At 37.0% G+C, this 21740-nt stretch overlaps 1 protein-coding gene across 1 annotated transcript in view; it reads left to right on the top strand.

Annotated features, from left to right (window-relative positions):
• Positions 1–21740, top strand: part of tg (thyroglobulin) — a 337489-nt gene that overhangs the window by 137079 nt on the left and 178670 nt on the right. Inside the window, exons 35-40 of the mRNA XM_039737577.1 lie at positions 2039–2173; positions 2645–2812; positions 7009–7213; positions 8519–8616; positions 12414–12566; positions 16127–16323. Coding sequence (XP_039593511.1) covers positions 2039–2173; positions 2645–2812; positions 7009–7213; positions 8519–8616; positions 12414–12566; positions 16127–16323 — 956 coding nt within the window. The remainder of the gene's footprint in view (positions 1–2038; positions 2174–2644; positions 2813–7008; positions 7214–8518; positions 8617–12413; positions 12567–16126; positions 16324–21740) is intronic.

Here is a 21740-nt window from a genome sequence, read left to right as displayed (position 1 = left end):
TTTATATTTTTTTTTCACAGTTTTCTTCAGAACCATGTGTTACTAGTTAATATCAAAGCTTTTGCCATTGTTTAATGGCATTGAGCATGCAGCAGTTTACAAAGTAATGAACACTGTTATAAAGAAATGGGGTCAATTTCATAACTTGACGAAAAAGTAACATTTTTCTCAGACTTAACAGAAAAAACTCAATTTAGGAATTTCATTTTTTTCCATCTTTGTCTGATTTTTTATTTTGAATTTCTTTCTTCCTAATTTTTATTTAAACTAAGGGGCTCCGCCCCCTGCTCACTTTGCTCGCCAACCACTGGGTTTGGTTAACTGGATAAACAATTTAAAGAAATGTTTTTTTTTCGTGGGAATTGTTACATATGCATTATTTTCACTTTTGCTTTAAAACTTCAGTTAAAACAATATTTGGAATTAACTTTTCTTCAAGATTGCATTGAATTTTGATTCCGTATTTGGATTTCCATTGTGACAACTTAACGTTTAACTGACTCTGAGTAAATATCATTTCTTTCTCTCTAATAAATAAACTGACTTTTTCAAATGATTTGTTATGATTTGTTAATTGTCATAGCAAAAGCTATTCTCACAGGAAACTGTAAATGTTTTAATACGAATGGCATATCAAGATCTCCTTTTGTGTCTCATGTTATTGGGCGGAATATGTACTACATTACCTTTCTTGTTGCCTGTTAAAAGTTTACATGTTAGAATTGTTCGACCAATTTTTAATTCAAGTAATCTTGTTTCATTGCATAGTTCATCACTCATACATAAATTATGCAATAACATACATCCTTCTTTCAACAGTAATTTGGCAAGTGGAAGACCGGACGGTGTTAACGCTTGTAGATATTCTATGGGATATTGTAAATTGATGTTTTCTTCTTCCGTATGATCACCACCAACTGCTTCAGCATAGTCTATTGATATGCATTTAATCAATTTGCTGTGTAACCAATCAACAATTTTCGCGTTAATTTGTTTGACTTCATCATTTCTCACTGCCATATTTAGATGAATGGGTGATTCTAAACTGGATCTTTGTAAGTGTGTGTGTGTGTTCATAAGTGAACCCTTTAATGGATTGGTGTCTTTCCAGGTTAAGTGCCGGAATGCACCTGATGACCATGGTCTTGTTTGAAAATAGTTGCAAGTAGGGTGTGACTTGAAAGAATCTTTTGGTAAAAGTTTCCGTCTCACAGGACTTCCTTCCAAGAAGTCTCTTCAAAAAGTCACATCTCGTCCCAAGATTTTTTTTTATTATAATAGAGAGATGTCAGTTTCCTGATCCTTGACAGATTTCTCATTGTTGATTTAGTCTCATGTCTTGGATACCACTGCCACTTGGACATCTTTCTACTGAAGATACCTTAAGGGCAGATGTATTTGATGGTGGCAACCATGTTTCTTAAGCAACTCAAATTCATGCCTGGTGAATACTGAGCTCAATTCAATATTCTCATTTCTTGAGTATATAATTTCAAGGGCAGCATAAAAATTAAATAAGTAAACTAAATCTAATGCTGAATAATCTGATTTAAGATCACAGTGAAGATTTTTAAAACTGTATGAAAAAATTTTAAGATGTCGTCTGCCAGTTCTTCTTAGCTTCCTCTTTGCCAATAATGCAAATGTGAAACTGTATTCAAATAATACGGGAAAACATATGTAATCATCGTTAAAATGGTTTTATGACTAAATTATGTGAAGGACTAGCACTTAACCCAGTGCTAATTTCTGCCTTCATAGATGTTCCTGGCATATCCTCTGTCCCTCATGAACTTTAAATGATAAAGTGAGTTCAGAAATGATTTAATTCATTGGAAGTGTCTGATGCATCTTGGTCCACAGTTCAAATCAAATGCAGTGAAGAAACTTCTATCTTTTGTTGATAGCTATTGAAACTATTGTGAAATACTCTTGGAGAGTGAATTAAACTAAAATTTAAGTTGTCTAATCCCTGCTTTTAAAATACTTATAATGTGGAAAAAACAATGAATTTTTCCCCCTTTTTTTTTTTAAACAGTTACTGGATTCACTTGGAAGCGTCTGGAGACATCTTCCATTTTAATTGACCCCAACCTCTCACACTTTGACATTATACATATAAGCAAAGACCTTGTTGATAACCTCACTACTGTTAAAGAATGGTGCTTGTCAGGTAAGGTTTAACTTTAACTATTTCTATCTTTTATTCTCTTTACAAAATTTTATTTTTGATAGTTAGATTACACATTTTATCCATCAGTCACTGTCCACACCAATAAAACAAAAGAGTTATGACATGTCACAACACACTACCAGAATGATCATGATTACTATACCAAATGTCTGGTGATGCCCACCAATACCTTCCTTTTGGTCAGTTTTATTCTTTCAAGTTCAAGTTGCATTTTGCAAGTGCACTATCAGTAACAATATCTATCTATCAACCTAATCTAATTTAATCCTTGATGCAGGAGAACATAACATATTTTTCCACTACATTGCACACCTCTGTAAGAAGTGTTTCAAATGGAAAATAGCTGAGTCCTTAAAGTGACAAAATGGATTAAACTATATATGTCTTTGAAGCTCTTTCTGTAACCTACCTGTTATTGTTTTTTAACACGTACTGCTCTGCTTCCCTCAGCATGTACATCATCCCCATCTTGTGTGACTGTCTCCCTGGATATGAAGCAGCCTGCCTTTCATTGTGTTCTGTACCCTCAGACACAAGTCTGTATTCCAAACTCACATTTCCAGCTGGAGTGTAAATCTCTGCTGAAGGAGCCTAGTGAAGAAGTCTACTATAGGACAGGTGGGTCAACATAACTGAAAAGGGAATTCATTATCTTTTTAATTTGTCAAAACTGGTTTACAGAGTTAAATTCATAAGTCGAGAACTTGTATCTTTCTTCTTTGTAATAAGTATAATGTTGAAATACATTTCAAAGTTAGAACATGAGATATAAAAGTGCAGAAGTCTGCAAAAAGTCACATTTTATTTCATTAAACTAGCGGGCTTCGCTTGCCAAAGGCCTGCGCTACACGCCTGCCTCTTCGCGTCTCTGCCGCTCGCGCTGTGAAGGGGGCAGCTTAACACACCCCAAGGAGACACAGTCACTCCTCCAAAACCCCCTCTTAAACAGTGATACAATGGGAAACAAATGTTTTGTTTTTTTTAACCTCTTTGCTCAATCAGCTGCTGGCTTACTGCTGCTGATGTGCCGCGTGATCTGGATCTCGTGCGGTGCTTCAAACATTTAATAGCCTGTACAGCAGGTGTCCTTTTGTCTTACTGCCTTGTCTCTCTCCTCCCCCAGACATCCTTTGCTCCTGTTAGGGGTCCTGCTCCCAAGGTGCACCCCTATGAAGAGGAAGATTTCCTATTCTTTTAATTGAGAGCTGCAATTGTCCCCTCCGATTACACACGGAGCTTGATTCACTCCTGTAGGAGACTTATGTTTGTTTGAAGTGTCTGAATAACGTTTCTGTCTCTAAAATCTCCTGTGTATCTGTGCAACTTTGTTACTCAAGTGTGACAATGTATGTGGATTTCACTTTCACCAAACAACAAATCTTTTAATTCTCTCAGATACGCCTCTTCATTTGGAAGAAACAACCATCATTCCGACCTTACTCAAATTTTACTGTATATGTTTATTGAGGCTTTTGACTATGATTATTCCAAATATCTGGTTTATTTTCACAGTATTTTGCAGCAATTGTGGCCACCATTTTCATTTTGTTAATGTGATCAGTTTAAAGGTTTACTCTGATGGCAACACGAATTAGACGATCTCCAAGTCTCCAACTTGAAGTTTAAAGCCCAACAATATCTAATACTTCTGCCATATCACCTATGTACATATATTCGATCTCTTTTTGCTTTTACCTATTCATTAATTTTGCACTGAATTTTGATTCCGTGTTTGGAATTACATCATGACAACACAACGTATAACTGCCTGTGAGTGAATATAATTTTTTCTCTCTACACGAACTGTGTCTGACAATAGCATTCACACAAATGAGAAATGATTGAACTGTGTGTGTGGTTGTAAATGTTTTAGATGTGGGCATGGCTTTTCCAAATCTCTTTGCATAAAGTTTTGTCTCGCGGGGCTTGAAATTTTCTCTTGCAGGATTTTACTTTCACCATACAACAAATCTTTTAATTCTCGTGGATACGCCTCTTCATTGGGAAGAAACAGTACTTCTCCATGATGGCAACACAAATTAGACGATTTACAAGTCTCCAACTTAAAGTTTAAATCCGAACAATATATTTGATCTCTTTTCGCTGTTCTGTTATTTCACCGAGTAATAATTTCCATTTATTTGCGCTAATGTGATCTTTACTATCATTTTTTTGAGACTTTTGAATTTTTGTACTTCTGTTATCTCTAACCTGCTCTGCATTTGTATCGCACCAACGTTTTTGAATTCTTTACGATGTTCCATTTTGTCATCTACACTTTGTCTTTTATTTCTGGCTCTTGGCATGATTAAATCTCTTGGCACAAAGTCCTGTCTCGCAGGACATGAAAGTGTCTCTCTGAAAAAGTCTTGTCTCATCCCAAGATTTTATTATATAATAAAGAGATGAGATTATTTGACACATGATGAGTGTATATTTGAAGAGAACCCACAGTGGCTGAGGGCAGATTCATGGAGAGGATAATACAGTATGTGCGAGCAGGGGCCTCTAACTTGCCATGTAGGTAGAGTGTAAGTAGACCTTCAAACAAATCTTTGGGAACATCAGACTAAAACAAGCGAAGGCTATACAGCTGGTATTGAGCCAGCTTCATTACACTAAATCTCTACATGAAATTAAAGAAGACCAGTGGAGAGATGTTGTGGCTTGACCAGCTTAGAAGAGAGAAAGCTCAGGGATTTGGGTCATCCATTAAACATTTAAATATAAATCAGTGCTTTGGGGTGCAGTAGAACTAGAGACCACCAATGGGGACTTTGCTAAAGTGTTCCTTTGGACTTTAAAGAGCATGATTTGACCCTGAAGGCTAACACATGGATGGGCCATACATGCTTTAAGTCTAGACATATGAATTTGGATGAAAGCAGCAGGAAGAAGCTGGTGCAAACCAGAATTTGAAGTTTGATTGATTTAAAATCTATAGATAAGGACAAATAGAAAAGCCAACCTTCAGAGTTAGACTTGATTAACCCTGGTACAACTAGGCCATATTTTCTGGTCAACTGTACTTAGTTTTTTTTTTTTTATTTGTAACCATTTCTTCTTTTTGTTTTTATAATAAGCAACAATAATCTGAGTACAGTGAAGTATTACTTGCACATGCTAATCAAAATGCAACATGTCACCATTAGCCGTCGCCATGATTAGTGAGTCTAACAACCTTACCTCTAAACTTCTGACATTCATATTGGCTTTTGTCTCCACTGCAGAGTAGCTGAATTCAGACCTTGTCAAATCTTTTTGTAACAAAATGTTGTAGACTGTCTGCGTCAGATAAAGGCAGGAAAAAATGAGCTCTCTGAACAACATGCTGCTGATCCTTTGTCAAGAAATTCATTCAAGAAAGCTGCCAGCAAAATCCTGATGTTGATGACTATTGTGCTCCATACTCAGTGCACTTACAAACACATTTTTATTTCATTTGAGCTTTAAAGCTAATTAGCTTGTAATGTTAAAAATGTAAATAAAAACGGTAAAAAAAATTGTGTAATTATGCTTATCTTTGCACATCCAGAAAGCTGGAATTTCTGTTGAGATAAAAAAAATGTAAAGTAATCCTGAGGCTTCCACATTCAAAGTTCATATTCAATGCTTAGTCATTGAATATATGGATTCTGTATGTTCTACGTTGCCTTTTCTCTTGATATTTTCATTTTTCTTGCAAATTCACAAAGATGGTCAAGGAGGGGCTTATGATAACTGGAGAGCTGGCATAGGCTGTGGCCTCCTGAAACCATAAATTGGACTAGGTTTGAGAACATTATAGTATGTCATGTTACATCTGATTTGGTAACTATGGAACACACACCATCATTACAAAAAGGAAGTAAACAATAAGTGATTTAAAAGTTACGTGTTGTAACACAAGACAAAGACAGCGTCAATGTGTTGGGGCGACTTTCAGCAAACCTTGTATAATTGAAAACAAAAAAAAATACATTGTAAGCACAAAACAAGTCATCCTCAGACTTGCATCCTGTCAGGGTGACTGCCTAAGATGGCAGCTAATCCAGTTAAAAGGACTCCTGGCAGGAAGAGGTGGGTCCAGGTGGGCGGACCTCAGAAGTGATGCTGGAGGTGTGCAGCCATCAGTCTTCCTTTTTGCAGAGAGAGGAAGGAAAAGAGTGACCGTTATCACACAGCGCCAACCCCTCAATCAATGTAGAATTATCATCACCCAAGCCTTTATACTGCCTCCCATGCGCATGACAATGTCTATGCAGTACAATGTGGATTCTTTGTTCTATCAAAAAAAAAAATTTGGTGTGGGATGGAGGATTTCAGGAAGTGGCAGTGTGAGCCCTCATATTTCTTATTGATCCTTCCTCTTTCTGCTGCCATACAGTCAGAAGGGCAGTTTGGGAGAGACCACAGGATTTAGAGAGCATATAAAATGTGTATTGCTTGTGTCATGTACTGCTCGATTGTATGTATAGTATATACTCATAATTACACAGGTAAAACTGTCAGAAATAAAGATAAGGGCTACTCAATGAACCCCAGTTCAGTCTGAATCCTTACATCACCCTTTTCTGCATTATTCTTGCATTTGGACCAAATATCTGCCTAGGTAACAATTTATTTAAGTGATATTTTTATTATCATTCATTCAATCTAATGGTTTTCTGATTTCTGAGGGGGAAAAAGAATACAGGCTAAAAAACAAAAAAATCAGATAACAATACAACAAGCAGCAGGCTGACACACAAACCTCACAAATGGCTTTTTTGATCTTGTATTCATTTTCTATGAATTCCTCCCCACATTAAAATATATCAAATTGTCTTTTTCAGTGTTGGATCCACCCCTGACATCAGTTAACATCACATCTCATGGCACATTAATTGGACGGTCCCAGATGGTACCAGTTGGCTCAGACTGGAAAACAGTCGGTCAGTTTTTGGGAATCCCATATGCTGAGCCCCCTACAGGAGTGAATAGGTTCACCGGTCCACAGCCTCCCAAATGGAGAGGGATATGGAATGCCTCATTTATTCGGTAGGAATCTCAACCACATCCATGTATATAAAGCAGTATAAATTCATTTGATTTCATTAGTTTTATTTAAATGACATTCAGCCAAGGAACTAAACTAAAAGTAGTTTTATTTTGTTTTTTTTTTTAGCAAAGCAAAGCAAAAACCTGTATTGAAAATAATTAAGCCTCAATTTGTGACAATATAGGTTTTTTGCTTTGTAAAAGTAAGAATGTTCTTATCTACTGTAGCTTTGAATAAGGTGTCTGGTAAGTGACAGCTTTTGGGAGTCTAATGCTTTCTTCAGTATTTTTATTTAAATCGACTGATTAAATTAACTTTTATTCACACCAATATTCTAAAAATATATAGCCACATCTTGTCATCCTATCATTTTGCCAAATGATTCTTAATACACTAGAATAGCTATACCTAGTTTAGAAATCAGTACAGATAAAGACTGTAAAATAGTCAATAGACTAAAATGGGGTTTTAGTTCCTTCAGGTTCTCTGGTTTCTTCCCAGACTGTAAAGCTCTGCTTGTTAGCTAACTGGTAATGAGTGATTGTGACCCATAATGAGCTGGCATAACGTTCAAGAGTTCTTACAAGATAATGCCAAAGCTCCCCAAGAACCTGAAGTTAAGTTGGTGGGGTCAGAAATGGACACATCAATGTTTTTGTAGCCTAATTTCAATATACTTGTCATAATTATGTTACGCGTGAATTCATTTGGTATTTTTAAGTGTCTTGAATGCTATGTTTTAGGTTGTTTTTGGAAGCCGTCGTTGGCTCCACTTTTCACGTTGCTAGGGGTGCAGCTTCTCGGGTCGTGAGACATGAGACTCGGATAATAAGTGGAATGGGTTAAAATGTCAGCTGCGGGTTGCTTTTGTTATCCAATCTACAGAAATAAGCATTCTTAAAGAATACTTAAAATAAATTACTTTGTAATAGTGCTTCTTGTGAGACAGTATATTTAGCACAATTGACTTGCAGCTCCAGATACACAGAATACATTCTTGGGCCAGCTACCACCTGTGTGGGTTTCTTACCTTCTCCATTTACATTTGTGGGGTTTTCCGTTCAGTTTTTGTCCAGTTCTATATTTTACCATGTTAGGGTGACTCAAAATTGGCTCTGTATGAATGAGTGTGAGTATGTCCCACATTAGACATGCTGGAATTGAATTTGGCTTCCCAACATTTATGAAACAATAAATGCAGGTTTAGAAAATGAATAGAGAGATTACTCTGATGCACATGACTTATAAAATAAGCATATAATTTCAGTTAGTCAATCTTTAAATTTTATAAACCCTACTTTCAGGCCCAGTTGCTTACAGCCTGGAGATCAGAAGGACCAACTTCTCACTTCAGACGAAGACTGCCTGTACTTGAATGTATTTATGCCCAGCAATACTGTAAGTTTTTTTCTTTTTTGAGACTATTAACCTGATTGATTTTTGCTTTCTTTACTTGCAGAAGGGAGAGATTATAGTATAACTGTTTCAGTTCTGGTATGTTTTGCCATAATAAATGAAACACAGACGTGCTTTAAAATACTGACATTTTAATTGTAATATTAGAAAGTTTATAAAAAAAAAGAATAAAGAAAACAAATTTTAGAATACCGGGGAATGTTCCTGCCTTGCACCCTATGCTACCTCCTGTGACCATGCTCAGGATTAATCGTGCCTAGAAGATGATATACTTATGGTATTGTATTTTTAGATATATTGGAAAAAATATATATTGTTGTGGTATAAATCAAACATATTAATTAAAGAAATGTATCCTCTACTAGGACAAGTTTGATAAAACCTATTTGAATCAATAATTGGGCAGGAGAAAGCTCATCCATTGCGTCTTTAATTATCTCCTCAGCAAATACTGGAAAGGGAGCATTCATTACAGCAGTCTGTTGCAAAATTATCAAAACAGTCAAAATAATAAGGGCAGAGTTCTGCTTAATAAACAACTGAATTTGCATAACAGTGTGGATTAATGTGTACATTTACTCTGATTTGATTCATTGGTTTTGCACATATGGAAATGAAAGTCTGTTGTACCACACTCTTTTTCTTCTCATATTTATATTGTTCAGCTATTATCCTTGAAATCTCTGTGTATATGACAACTGTTGTTGTTGACGGGACATCTGCTCATCTCTTAATCATACATTTGGTGTATGACATTAACCTTCTCCTGCTAAATACTTGTCTTTGTTGTTCACTTGACCTTTATCAGGTTTCCTGATATGTCTGAACAGGTTTTTGACATTTATTAACCCTTTAATACTTCTAAGACGAATGCTATATTTTAATATGAAAAGCATATCAAAACACTTTATGGCAGTAACTGTATTACCCCTAAATGACTATGTGACCCCTAAGTCTAATTTTTCTTCCACAATATTTAATTTTTAATCAAATTATAAATATTTTCTGTGATGTATAATTGAATTAATATTGATTTATTTATAACTGAAAAGATAGATGGTTTCTTCCTATCCTGTTTAAGCCTCATTTGTCTGGAGGTGACCATGACTTTATGTAAGCAGACATTAGGAAGTCAAGGGCCAGTCTGAATGCATCTTTCAGTCAGTGAAGGGTTCTACCTAATTGAGTGGGTAGTATTTTCAGGGGAGGCTTAAGTCATTTTATCCCATAAGAAGGCAATGCCAGAGCTTAAAAGTATACTCCAACCAAAAATGAGATTTTTTAAAAATATTTTATTTACCTCCATGTCTGAGACAAATATTTTAAGCTCAAATTTCAGATTGTCAATAACAGCTTTTCACAATAAAAATCTCATGCTTCTCATTTTGCGTAATCCACATGTGAAGTCATTCAGTCATATGCTCACAATTTTACAAACACATGCACTTTTACTAAACTTTTGTTAAGTAAAACACTTGTGGATAGCACTCATATGACTAAAAATAGAACATGCTCAGAAATGAACGAACATTTGAAATAAAGTCCCACCTCCCGTCGTTACATTTAAATTCATAATCACAACTCAAGGAAATACATGGCAACCGTCTGTGAAACTACACAGGAAAATTGGCCTTACACTTTTTTTACTTTTAATCTTTAGTTTTAAATGTCTCACAATGCATGCTTTTTGTGGATATCACGTGAAGTGCAATGTTAGTCAATGAATAAACTATTACTGGGATGGACCCCTGACCAATGAATGAGGCAGGAAGACTAGTTTTCAGTTCAAGTACTCAAGTGTGTCTTGTTTCGTTTTTATTTACAAGAACATTTTTTAGAAAAAGTTTCTTTAAAAATATCTCTCAATTATAAAAGTAAATCCTGAGACAAGACTTTCTCGGAGATAATTTCAACTCCCGCGAGACAAGACTTTTTGTCAAAAGATTTTGGCAAGTCCCACCCTCCTCTCAAACATTTACAACCACGCCCACGGTCCACTCACATCTAATTCGCGTGAATGCTATTGTCAGACACAGTTCCTGCACTGTCAGCTCCAAGTGGGGTTTGAAATAAGACAAAGAGTAGAAGACAAAGTAGAACGTTGTAAGGAGGTTCAAAAACATGCAGAGCAGGTTAGAGGTTATGAAAGTACTGAAATTCGAGTCTCACAAAACTGATAGTAAAGATCGCATTAGCGCTAACAAATGGAAATTATTACTCGGTGAAATAATGGAACAGCGAAAAGAGATTGGATATATGGACATAGGTGATATGACAGAAGTATGTAGATATTGTTTGGCTTTAAACTTTAAGTCAGAGACTTGTAGATCATTTTATTCGTGTTGCCATCAGGGAAAAGTAGTGTTTCTCTCCAATGAAGAGGCGTATCCATGAGAATTAAAACATATGTTGTTTGGTGAAAATGAAATCCACATACATGAGCTGTACACCCGTGGAGTGGCTGGCTGGGGTTGGTGAGCAAAGCAAGCAGGGGGCCGAGCCCCCATGTTGTTGTGTACATTTTATTGGGACTTTGTGAGCAGACAACTGGATGACTTGATGCGGATTATACAATATGATATTTTTTCTTTGTCTTTTGACATTGATTACAGCTGTCTAGTGTTAATCATTAAAGTCCCCTATTATATCAGTAACTACAAACAACATGGAGTAAATAACCTAACCAAAAAAAAATAAATCATATTTGTTACTGCAGTATTCCTTGTACCCCTGCTTATTTAGTCTAAGTAAACAGCTTCAGACAGGATAATAATAGCTCCAATTGGATTAACAAGCTTGTTGGGTTGCCTGCTCTCATCAAAATTGTTCTAATATTATAATGCTGTAAGGCACAAAATACATACAGTGTCCCAGAAGATTTATGATAAGGACCATGAAATCATCAATATGCCATTTCCTTGGACTTTAAGTCTGAATCCAGACAAACATTTCTTGGAGATATTGGAATAATGTTTTGTTCTATCAGGACAGAAATTGTCCCAGGTTAAGGATTAAAAAGGCCTTTAACTAGAGAGCCGTTGAACTTGAAGTTGGGAGCAAAACTGGAAAACTGGTGGGTGGAAAAAAGGCCAAGAATAATGGAGAGAAGGTGCTGGAAGTGATAAGGGATGTGTTAGAAAGCACATCAGGCACCCAACCTGATAAATGGGAGATCTGAACCATTTAGAGAGGGCCTGGCAGACTGAAAGATTTTTGTTTTTACCTTTTTTGTTGTTACCTTGACTTTTCTCATCATTTTTCCATTTTGTATTTATTATTTTGTAATAAAGTACCCTTGCGGGATTCTGGGTTTGGAGATGTCCTGAGAGGCCTTTCCACAGGCTATAGTGAGCATACAGAAAAAATAATGCTAGGGTTTATTTGTATGTTTACATCTTAACTGTGTAAGCTTTGCAAAAAAAGTTCCTGAATTTCCTTAAATTAGGTGAGCATTGTCATGCTGTTTGTTTTATTATATCACTAGCAGTCTGTTCATATTAAATGACATTTCTGTTTGGATGGTAGTAGTAAGGTAGTAGTACAGCAAATGCCTAAAATAAGCAGGTCATCAGGAGATACTTCAGTAAACGCTGTTTGAACTCTCAATTGTATTTCTATGAAGTGATTTTTTTTATGACACTGGACTTACCTTTTGAAGATGTGTACTAAAATAGTAGAAATGGTTTAGTTTGTGTTGTGATTTTATATAGCTTGTAATAAATCATATCTGAGATTTTGTGATTATTATCATGTGGTCCTGTCCTTTTTTCATGAAATAGAGAGGAAATTCTTCAGTCCTTGTTTTCTTTCACAATCCTGCAAGAGAGCTGAATGGAGGGAACAATTTAATAGATGGTTCTTACCTGGCAGCACTCGGCAACATTATTGTTGTAACTGCAAACTTCAGAATTGGAGTGTTTGGATTTCTTACCACAGGTAGGTGACAATAGATGGGTATTTATTTATTTTCCTTCACTCATTGTTATTTATTGAGTTGAAGGTCCTTTCTAAACTTGGCAGACGACATAGTTAGTCTGCATAGCAGTGCTTTTTAAAACTGATGGAGTTTCAAAGTACGCTTTCATGGGAGAATGGCATTGTGATACAGTAGATAACATTATTATCTCTCAGTCTTGGGCGTCTCCCATTTTCTCAACATACTTTCTGTTACATTCAGTGGTGATTACAAATTGCAACATTATGCATGTGTATTGCACTGTGCCTTGTATCTTTCACCTCTGTTTAAAAGCAATTATGCATGGCCTTTCAAAACTATTTGTTTATTAGTTAATTAAAATTTAGGTGACCCAGCCTCTCATCAATGAAGGTTTCCTAAGTGAACTCTTTGCTGTGTAGTACCCTTACTTATATGTGATTTGTGTGTAATTTTTTTTTTTATCTTCTACCAAATATTACATGCACATACTACTTCAGGTCCTTGTTTACTCTCTAGTCTCATCAGTCTGAATCAGAATATTATTTTCTAAATGGTTCTGACATATGGATTATGTCTCATAAGCATAGCATAACGTGAATGATAAAGTTGTAATCAGTACCATTCATTCCCTGTAGTGCCTATGCATCACCTAAGATATGCACTTATCTATACTAATAAAAGGCAAAGCCCTCACTGACTCACTCATCACTAATTCTCCAACTTCCTGTGTAGGTAGAAGGCTGAAATTTGGCAGGCTCATTCCTTACAGGTTACTTACAAAAGTTAAGCAGGTTTCATTTTGAAATTCTGCGTGTAACGGTCATAATTGAATCCTACTTACATACATATGTACGTCCATAGCCTGCAGCTCGGTCGCAGTGTGAGGCGGCATTACGTCCCCCATCTCCACGCCACCCACGTAGTTGGCTGCCTGCCTATATAAGGCCGTCCGTCGTACCGGTCTCTTCATTCCCTTCCTAGCTTCGCCACATTATTTATGTCTCCCTGCTGCTAACTGCAGCCTTTTTATTTAATTCACGGCTTCTCCACTGTTTTATTGTTCGTTTATTACGCTTAGAGTTATTGTGTAGGTATTTTAGACTTACTTTATATTGTTCAGGTACCCATTTCCTTTATCATTCCAACCGTACCCCCATTAACATGTCTATCAAGGTGATCACCATCGATCAAAGAACTGTTACTTACCGAGTGGTTTCCATGCCCGGAGATGGCACCTGCCTTTTCCATTCTCTGTGTTACATATTGCACGGCCATATCAGGCTCACTCTTGATATTCGGAGGAACATTGTGTCTTATGTATTGAATGACTGGGCGGGTTCAAGGTGTGGACTGATGACGGTAGAGGAGATAATTATACTATACAGGAGCACTAGAAGAGTGAAATACTTAAGCCCTTCACCTATGGTTCTGCATGTGAGTTGATGGCTGCCGCTGAATTGTTCGGTTGTCGCTTTCAAGTGTACCGAAATGGCCAAATATTTTACACCTTTGGAGAACCGCCAATGTCTCTTAAACATCTTAGATTGAGAGGTGACAATCTGAGTAGTGGACACTTTGATGTTTATGAATGTTTCAACTCTCAAAAGCTGGATGTGAAGTTATCGATAAAACCGGTTGTATGCTTACAATGCTTGACAGATGCCGAATGTCACTTCAACACAAGACGTCCTGCAAATACTAACGTAATTGAAACAAACCATGAAGCTCAAACCGATTATGACAGCAGCAATCCAAGCTGAGAGAAAACAGTAAAAAGGAGACGTGTCAGACATCATGGTACATTTTCTGATGCAGCTAGACGGAAACAACTTTGTGACGCTGCCACCAAATACTCACAGGCAAATCCACAAGTTCATAGACACGCTGTCGCTAAATACTCGCAGGCAAATCCACAACTTAGTACCGGGAATGCCTGTTAAACATCTTAGATTCACGAGTACCGATTTGGGTAGTGAACACTTCAATGAATGAAACCTGTTATCTTTACAACGGTTGACAAACACGGAATGTAACTTGAACACAACACGTTCTTCAAATACGAACCTGATTGAAAGAAATAATGATAATCAAATCCTTGATGACAGCAACACTCATAACAGTGACAAAACAATTACATTGACAATCATGTTACGTTATTTTTAAAATGTTTCCTTTTCTTTTTCATAAGTTCTTTAACACACTACTTCTCCGCTGCGAAGCGTGGGTATTTTGCTAGTTGCATATATACTGTGGACACCAGGGGGCAGTCCAGCTTCCTAAACACCCAACACAATCAGACACGGACTCAAGTGTAAAAGGTTAAAGAGCCTTTATTTGTCGGAAACTCTTCTTTATCAAGCGTTTCCCACCACATCCACAAGTATATGCAGTAGGCACAATTATAAGCACAATAAAGTAACTCTTTTATCCCTTCTTTCTCTGTCACTGCCTCCTCCACTCCTCCTCACAAGCTTCTTCTATCTGGCCCATCCCTATGAGGCAGGCAGCTCATTTTATCTCCCATTCAAGAGTACTTCCGACAGAAATCCCATGAAGTTGGGCTCCCCATTCCTTGGCAGCACCAACGGAACACAACAGGGCTGAGTCGAAGAACTTCATGTCCCATGCTGACCTGTGAAAATCTGTGGCACAACCCTGGGGGGCTGCTATCCACTGCTCTTCAGGAGATGAAGCCTTGTGCATGCTCTCTTCCTTGGTCCTTCCATCCTGAGGGCATCTTGGCTGTGTAAAGATGTGGGCCATCCTTCACAATGCTCAGTCTGAAACTGTCTTGTGTTCTCAAAAGTAAACTACTCATAACAACCCATACTGATATTTTATAGAAAGCTATAATTTTTCTACTTTTCATGTAAGAACAACGTGAAAAAGTAGAAGTTGTCAAGAGGGTGCAAAAGAGACTTGGATGAGCCACTAGCTTTCCGATTTGTTGCATTTAAAATATGCAGCCACTATAGCCCTCCAGGGCCAGCTTTTCCTAAATTTGATATTAAGGGTATTGGGGATGACTTTGCATAATCTGTGATGGTCACTAAATGCCAGTAAAATAAAAGGGTGCCAAGACGCAGATTGAATCTGATGCTATAACGTGGTAATCAGAGATGCTGAGTTTTTCAATGTGTTTTAAAAAGGGCTTTAACAAAGAATGAAGAGTACCATAACTTGGACAGAGTGGTTTGGGTATATGATAATGTAAGGCCATTTAAAAAGTGCTCATCAGAAGTATTCTCAAAAAAATAAAAATGAACAAGAAAAATAAAAAGGATTATTAAATAGAACTAATAGGAATATATACAAAGTGTTACAATTAATAAAACTAGCCAATATATAAACCAATTACATGTAATAAAATTCTTCAATTTACTTCCATTGAGTGGCTTTAGTCTAACCTAGAACAGTCCTGAGTTTTGTGTCTACTTTCATCTGAGAAAAGAAGTGTTTCACTATCACTTTGTTAATTCAAACAGTTTAAGTATAATTGAATGTGTTATCTGCTGTTATTTATTTTTTCTATTCCTTATTTTGCTATATTCAAAAATAGCATCCACACAGGCAAATGGAAACTTTGGCCTCCAGGATCAAATTGCGGTCCTAAAATGGGTTCAAAAGAACATTGCCAGTTTTGGTGGTGATCCTGGATCAGTGACGCTGGCCTCGGATCGAAGTGGAGCAGATATTGCTGGATTGCATCTGACATCAGTGATGAGCACCAACCTCTTCCAAAGAATTCTCCTCATGGTAGGTTCAAATCTTTTACAATAGATCATTGTATGTGATTATTCCGCCAGTACAGTATATCTAAAAGGCTCCATTTAAAATTTATGCTGATTAAATGAAACCAATTTCAAAAATAAAAACAGTTGAAGATTTAATTCATATACTGAATAAAATATTTCTTTCTACTTTTACAGTGTCATTTTCTAAATCTCAAATTTCACTAAAGTATTTAATGCCTAAATCATCTTCAGCTAAAAAATACAATTGTTACTAAACTCTAAGGTCAATTTTTCAATTGCATAGTGATATCAGATACCTTACAATCTGTAGATGTTCATATTGTTACTTCTTTAAAAATGAAACTGGAAAACAACAAAACTACTTAAAATCCCCAACCTTTCAATAGATCAGCATTTATAATTACTCTGTTATTGATAATACAAATTAGAACAAGACTTTCCTTACTGACATTTTTATTTTATTTGAAATGTGGTTTTGTTTGAGTTTAATTCTCCACCTTCTGGCCTGTAATTCAAATGTATCTTTCACTAGTAAAACACGTGAACCTATGGCACTAATGTATAGGTGATTCATACAGAGGAAGCTGAACGTTTCCATTTTGGCAACATGTTCTTCTGTTTTCACCATGAAAGAATACACCTTCAAAGTGATCACATAGATCATATGAGTCTCCTAATTAATTCTCGTTTGTTGATATGCACTCTTCTCTTGTTCTTACATTCTGTATTCTGGATTTTGTCTTCCATGCCTATGAGCCTTTGTGTCTGCTGCTCAATTCCTCTATCTTAAGCACTCTCTGTGATGTCCTTAATGCTCAGCAGATGTTGCTGCTCCTCTTTTTTCTCTTTTGTATTACAAAGTTTTTTTTTCATGTTTGATGATGATAAATACAATACTTGCACGTGATTATGAATTCTGAACACATACAGTAAGTACTGTGTCCTGGGAGATTATCAATAGATTGACTTGAGGGGACTGTGCTTTTATTACAATAAACATTTTTGCCCACCAGGTTGCCGTGCCAACATTTTTTTTCAATTTCCTGAACATACTAGGCTATATTCGGGATTAATTCTTGCTTGTCTGTGTGTCTTAGCATCTTATCTAGTTATTACAAATTCTGCAATGTGCTTGCTGCTCAGCAGATTTTCCTGGGCTTATTTTTCTTTCTACCATGTCACTTTCTCAACCACGTTGCCATAAGAAACACACAACCACAGGTCACTTTACTGAGGTTAGAGCTAACTCGATTCTTTTAAATTTTCTAAATGCATCTGGTAATCAGCTTTCTATTAAGCCCAAGATCAAGGTTCTTACCACAGCAGTTTGTGAGTAATCATGCGACAGATGGACAGACCTTAGCATTTTACATATATATGCTGTCTTTGAGGATATAAAACTGTAAATTGCAAAGACTTACAGGTATATGACAACCAATGTGTCATATGATGTTACACCGTAGAATTGTGGCTCAGGCCTGGCTCTGCTCTTAACCAGTCATCTTCTCAGTGAGCTATCTCTGTTGGTAACAACTGTCACATCAGATTTCTGCCATTAATTAAACACATTTAGGATAACGATTGAAAATGAATGCTCGTGTCAGAAAATTGTTTATTCCTCACTCAGTGTTAATTCATATTGTTGCTGTTGTCCAAAGGAGATATAGGCCACAAAATATACCATAAAGACTAGATCTGGACATCACCAGTTTGTTCCAAAATAGGCCTCATGCCAGGCAGCCCGACATCAAATTCAAGGAGCAGGATTTCAGGTGTGTAAAAAAAAATCATAAATCATAAATACATGGGCAGCACGGTGGCGCAGTGGTAGCGCTGCTGCCTCGCAGTTAGGAGACCCGGGTTCGCTTCCCGGGTCCTCCCTGCGTGGAGTTTGCATGTTCTCCCTGTGTCTGCATGGGTTTCCTCTGGGCGCTCCGGTTTCCTCCCACAATCCAAAGACATGCAGGTTAGGTGGATTGGCGATTCTAAATTGGCCCTAGTGTGTGCTTGGTGTGTGGGTGTGTTTGTGTGTGTCCTGCGGTGGGTTGGCACCCTGCCCAGGATTGGTTCCTGCCTTGTGCCCTGTGTTGGCTGGGATTGGCTCCAGCAGACCCCCGTGACCCTGTATTCGGATTCAGCGGGTTAGAAAATGGATGGATGGAAATCATAAATACACAAAAGTGCTCTTCCAGAAAAAGTATAAACATAAATCTCTGGCTTGACAAAGAATCCTTATAAATGAAGAATGTCTTTATATTAAGAAAAAGGAGCACGAAATACAGCAAGGAAAAGGTAAAAGGTATACCTAAAAGGGCAACCCAAGGCAAACAAATCAATTTGGTAATCCAGTAATCAGTAATCCCATAAACAGGCAGAAATACCCACAAAACCAGAAAATAAGAGCAATGCTCATAAAGAAATGCAATCCACAATACTAATACAATGACACCCTTAGAGACCTAAGCTCCTTACCCTGAATACAAAGGCTGAGAGAAGTCCTAATGCAGGAATGTCACAGTGGCCTTGCCTCCTGTGGTTCCACCCACAAAACACAAGAAATGTAGCTTTTTGGTACCACATACAATATTAACAAAAATTACAATAACATATGCTGACTCATTAGGATCTAAGGTACATTCACTCTAGGCCTTCCGATTTCCCTGGTATGTGTGATTTGGTGTGATACAATGTAATTCTGGCAATCAGAGGTGCTTTGCCCCAAGGACTGCTAGCACTAGGTGGTTGAAGGAGGTTGAGAAGAATGTATTTGCTTCTGTCAGGTGCATTCTGTCCTTCAGTTGAAAAAAATAATGAAATCCAATATATCAAGCTGTATGTGTTTGTGTGTGTGCTTTTGATCACTACATGTAGTATCATATATCAAGTTCAAATTCTACAGAGCAGTTAGTGGCACCTATGTATATGGAGAAACAGGTGAGGTCCTATGCCCCACCTTAACCACTCAGGTCTGCTGAGGTCTGGTGATGCATTGCCACCTCTGCGTGGTATCAAGTCTTAGCTCACACTCTTTTCATGTGTAGCTACTAGCTAGGAAGATGAGCTGCTCATCTCCATTTGAAATTATGACTCTCTGAATGTGTTTATGAAGTGTTTGAGACTCTCTTGTTTGTTGAATTTTTGCTTAACTGCTGTTAGCTGTCAGGAATTGTAACTTCCTTGCTTTTTCTTCCGAGCTCTAACTTGTGGTGATGAATTTTGTAACCTTGTCCTATAACACTTTTTACCAAACAGTCCCCCAGAGTGATGTTTACTCAATTATGTTGACCTCTTTTGCAAGTTACTTTGGATAAAATCATCTACTAAGCAAATGAATATCAATAAATAAAAATGTAAATGTATGTGTGTGTCCATGTGTTTGTCCACACTGTTAAACCTGCCAGTCAGAGTCTGCACTGATTTTTTCCCCCCAGCCAATGTGTATTACTGCTACTAGCTACTCCGTAAACAATGTTATGGTATCACTTCATTAGTGAATTTTGTTCCTACTTATCCTTCTCTTTGATTTTTCAATATTGAGCTTTTTAATTCTGACTTATGTCTTGATTTCTTTACAGTGTTTGCTCTCAATTTGTATTCAGACCTTTTTTTCTGGCATCCAACTACATCCTTACTTGCTCCTTTATTTCAATTTTTCTTTGATTAATAATAAATGCGCTGTCCTCTTGTTGGCACTTAAACAATGCCTCCATCAATTGTAATTTATGTTTCCTGGCATACGTCCTCTGTGTTCTGTCCAATCTGATACGTCAACAAAATAAAAAATGTGACTACATTCAAGAGGGTATACGGTTATGTGAGGTTTCATTTGCTTGTGGTGATGTGGACCATTCAGGGCCTCATCCAAGTGGTTCTTACTTTTTTGTTGCCTTCTTTTTATTCTGATATCTTGAATGTGTTTTGCATTTGCCATTTTGCTTTTGGTGTAGCTTGATCTATGTTGCCAAAATTCCTGCGCCATGTTTGGGTTAAAATTTTGAAGTTGATGACAATTACTTTCATGGAATGTCCAGCTGGCCATGCTGTACTCACTTTCTCAAGTCATGATGTCAGATGTATGTGAGTGACCAACTTAATACTCACAGGTTGAGTTGCAATAATGCCATCCTTCCTTAAAGCTAATGTTAGTTGTTTTGGTCATCTTTTTGGTTGCAATACCGTAAATGTGGTGAAACGTCTGTATAGACTTCTCGTTTGATTGTACATTTGTTATTGGCAAATTGTTGTAACTTTTTAACCTCAGGTTTAAATTTCCAGAATTTGTTTGATTACATAATAAAATTACTGATAAGGAAAGAACACACTTAACAGCATTTCCAACCAGTGCAGGATATATGAATTTACTGTTAATTCACTTGAGATGACTCAGTAGCTCAGTGAATAATGCCATTGCCTCACAGCTAATTTCATTTTTTAACCTGACGTGTGTACTTCTGACTTTTTACTCGTATCATGCTTCTTCAGAATGACGTAAGGTGTCAAAGTTAAAACACAAAGCCAGTCCAGGATAAGATGAATACCTTTATAGACACCATTATTGATGCCTTAATTATTTATTATAAGCGGAGTCACTCTGTACATGGAAAGATATGGCTGACTTACAGATGGTGATAACAGTTCTTAAATACACTGGTCAATTGCAGAAGTGTGTGATTGGTTTCATTTCTCATGCCTATGCTAGTTACTGATAAACAGGACCCTTACATTCAGGATTCTGCTACATTATATTATACTGGTTTTCTTATCAATACTTGTCCTTGTGCTAAAGTAGCAGCAGGACTGGGTCACAGATCAGGAGACTTACATTAAAATGCTTGTTCTCTTGTTCCCATCGATGGTGAAATGGAGAAGCTGATTTACAAAAGTGAACTGATGGCTGCTCATGCACAAAGGATGGGAAAATCTGGTAGATAATATTTATCACAGCACTTACATATTTTCATGCTTCCAAGTGAAAACATAAAAATGAGAGAAAAATAATAAAAACAGTTGAGTTGCATAACTATAGACAGTGTAATCAGGGAAGTTGCACTGGGGCTCATGGTGATTGCTTGTTTGTTTCACAAGGCTTTATTATTTCATGCTTCTCTATTTGATTCCATAATGAAAAGGTTAATGGTGTTATCATTACCACCATAAAGCTTAATTATGACTATTGACCTTTTATTTTGCCTAAATGCTTAACCTTCTTAGGGTTACACGCAAGCATCACTTGGGCTGTAAAAGCAGTTCTAAAAATCTCCCAAGTGTCACTCGGGCAACTGTATAGATGTGTCTCATGTAAGACCTGGGGATTACTCAAGCTGTAAAAGTGCTAACAGCGTTGCTAGGGCAACAGTACAGATGTGTCTTCAGGCATCAGGCCTGAGTGTTACCTGGGCAACAGTGTAGACCTGACTT

The sequence above is a fragment of the Polypterus senegalus genome, chromosome 15 (assembly GCF_016835505.1).
Source record: "Polypterus senegalus isolate Bchr_013 chromosome 15, ASM1683550v1, whole genome shotgun sequence".
NCBI lineage: Eukaryota > Metazoa > Chordata > Cladistia > Polypteriformes > Polypteridae > Polypterus > Polypterus senegalus.
The sequence above is the reverse complement of the archived record's forward strand: the minus strand, read 5'-3'. Positions and strand labels throughout refer to the sequence as shown.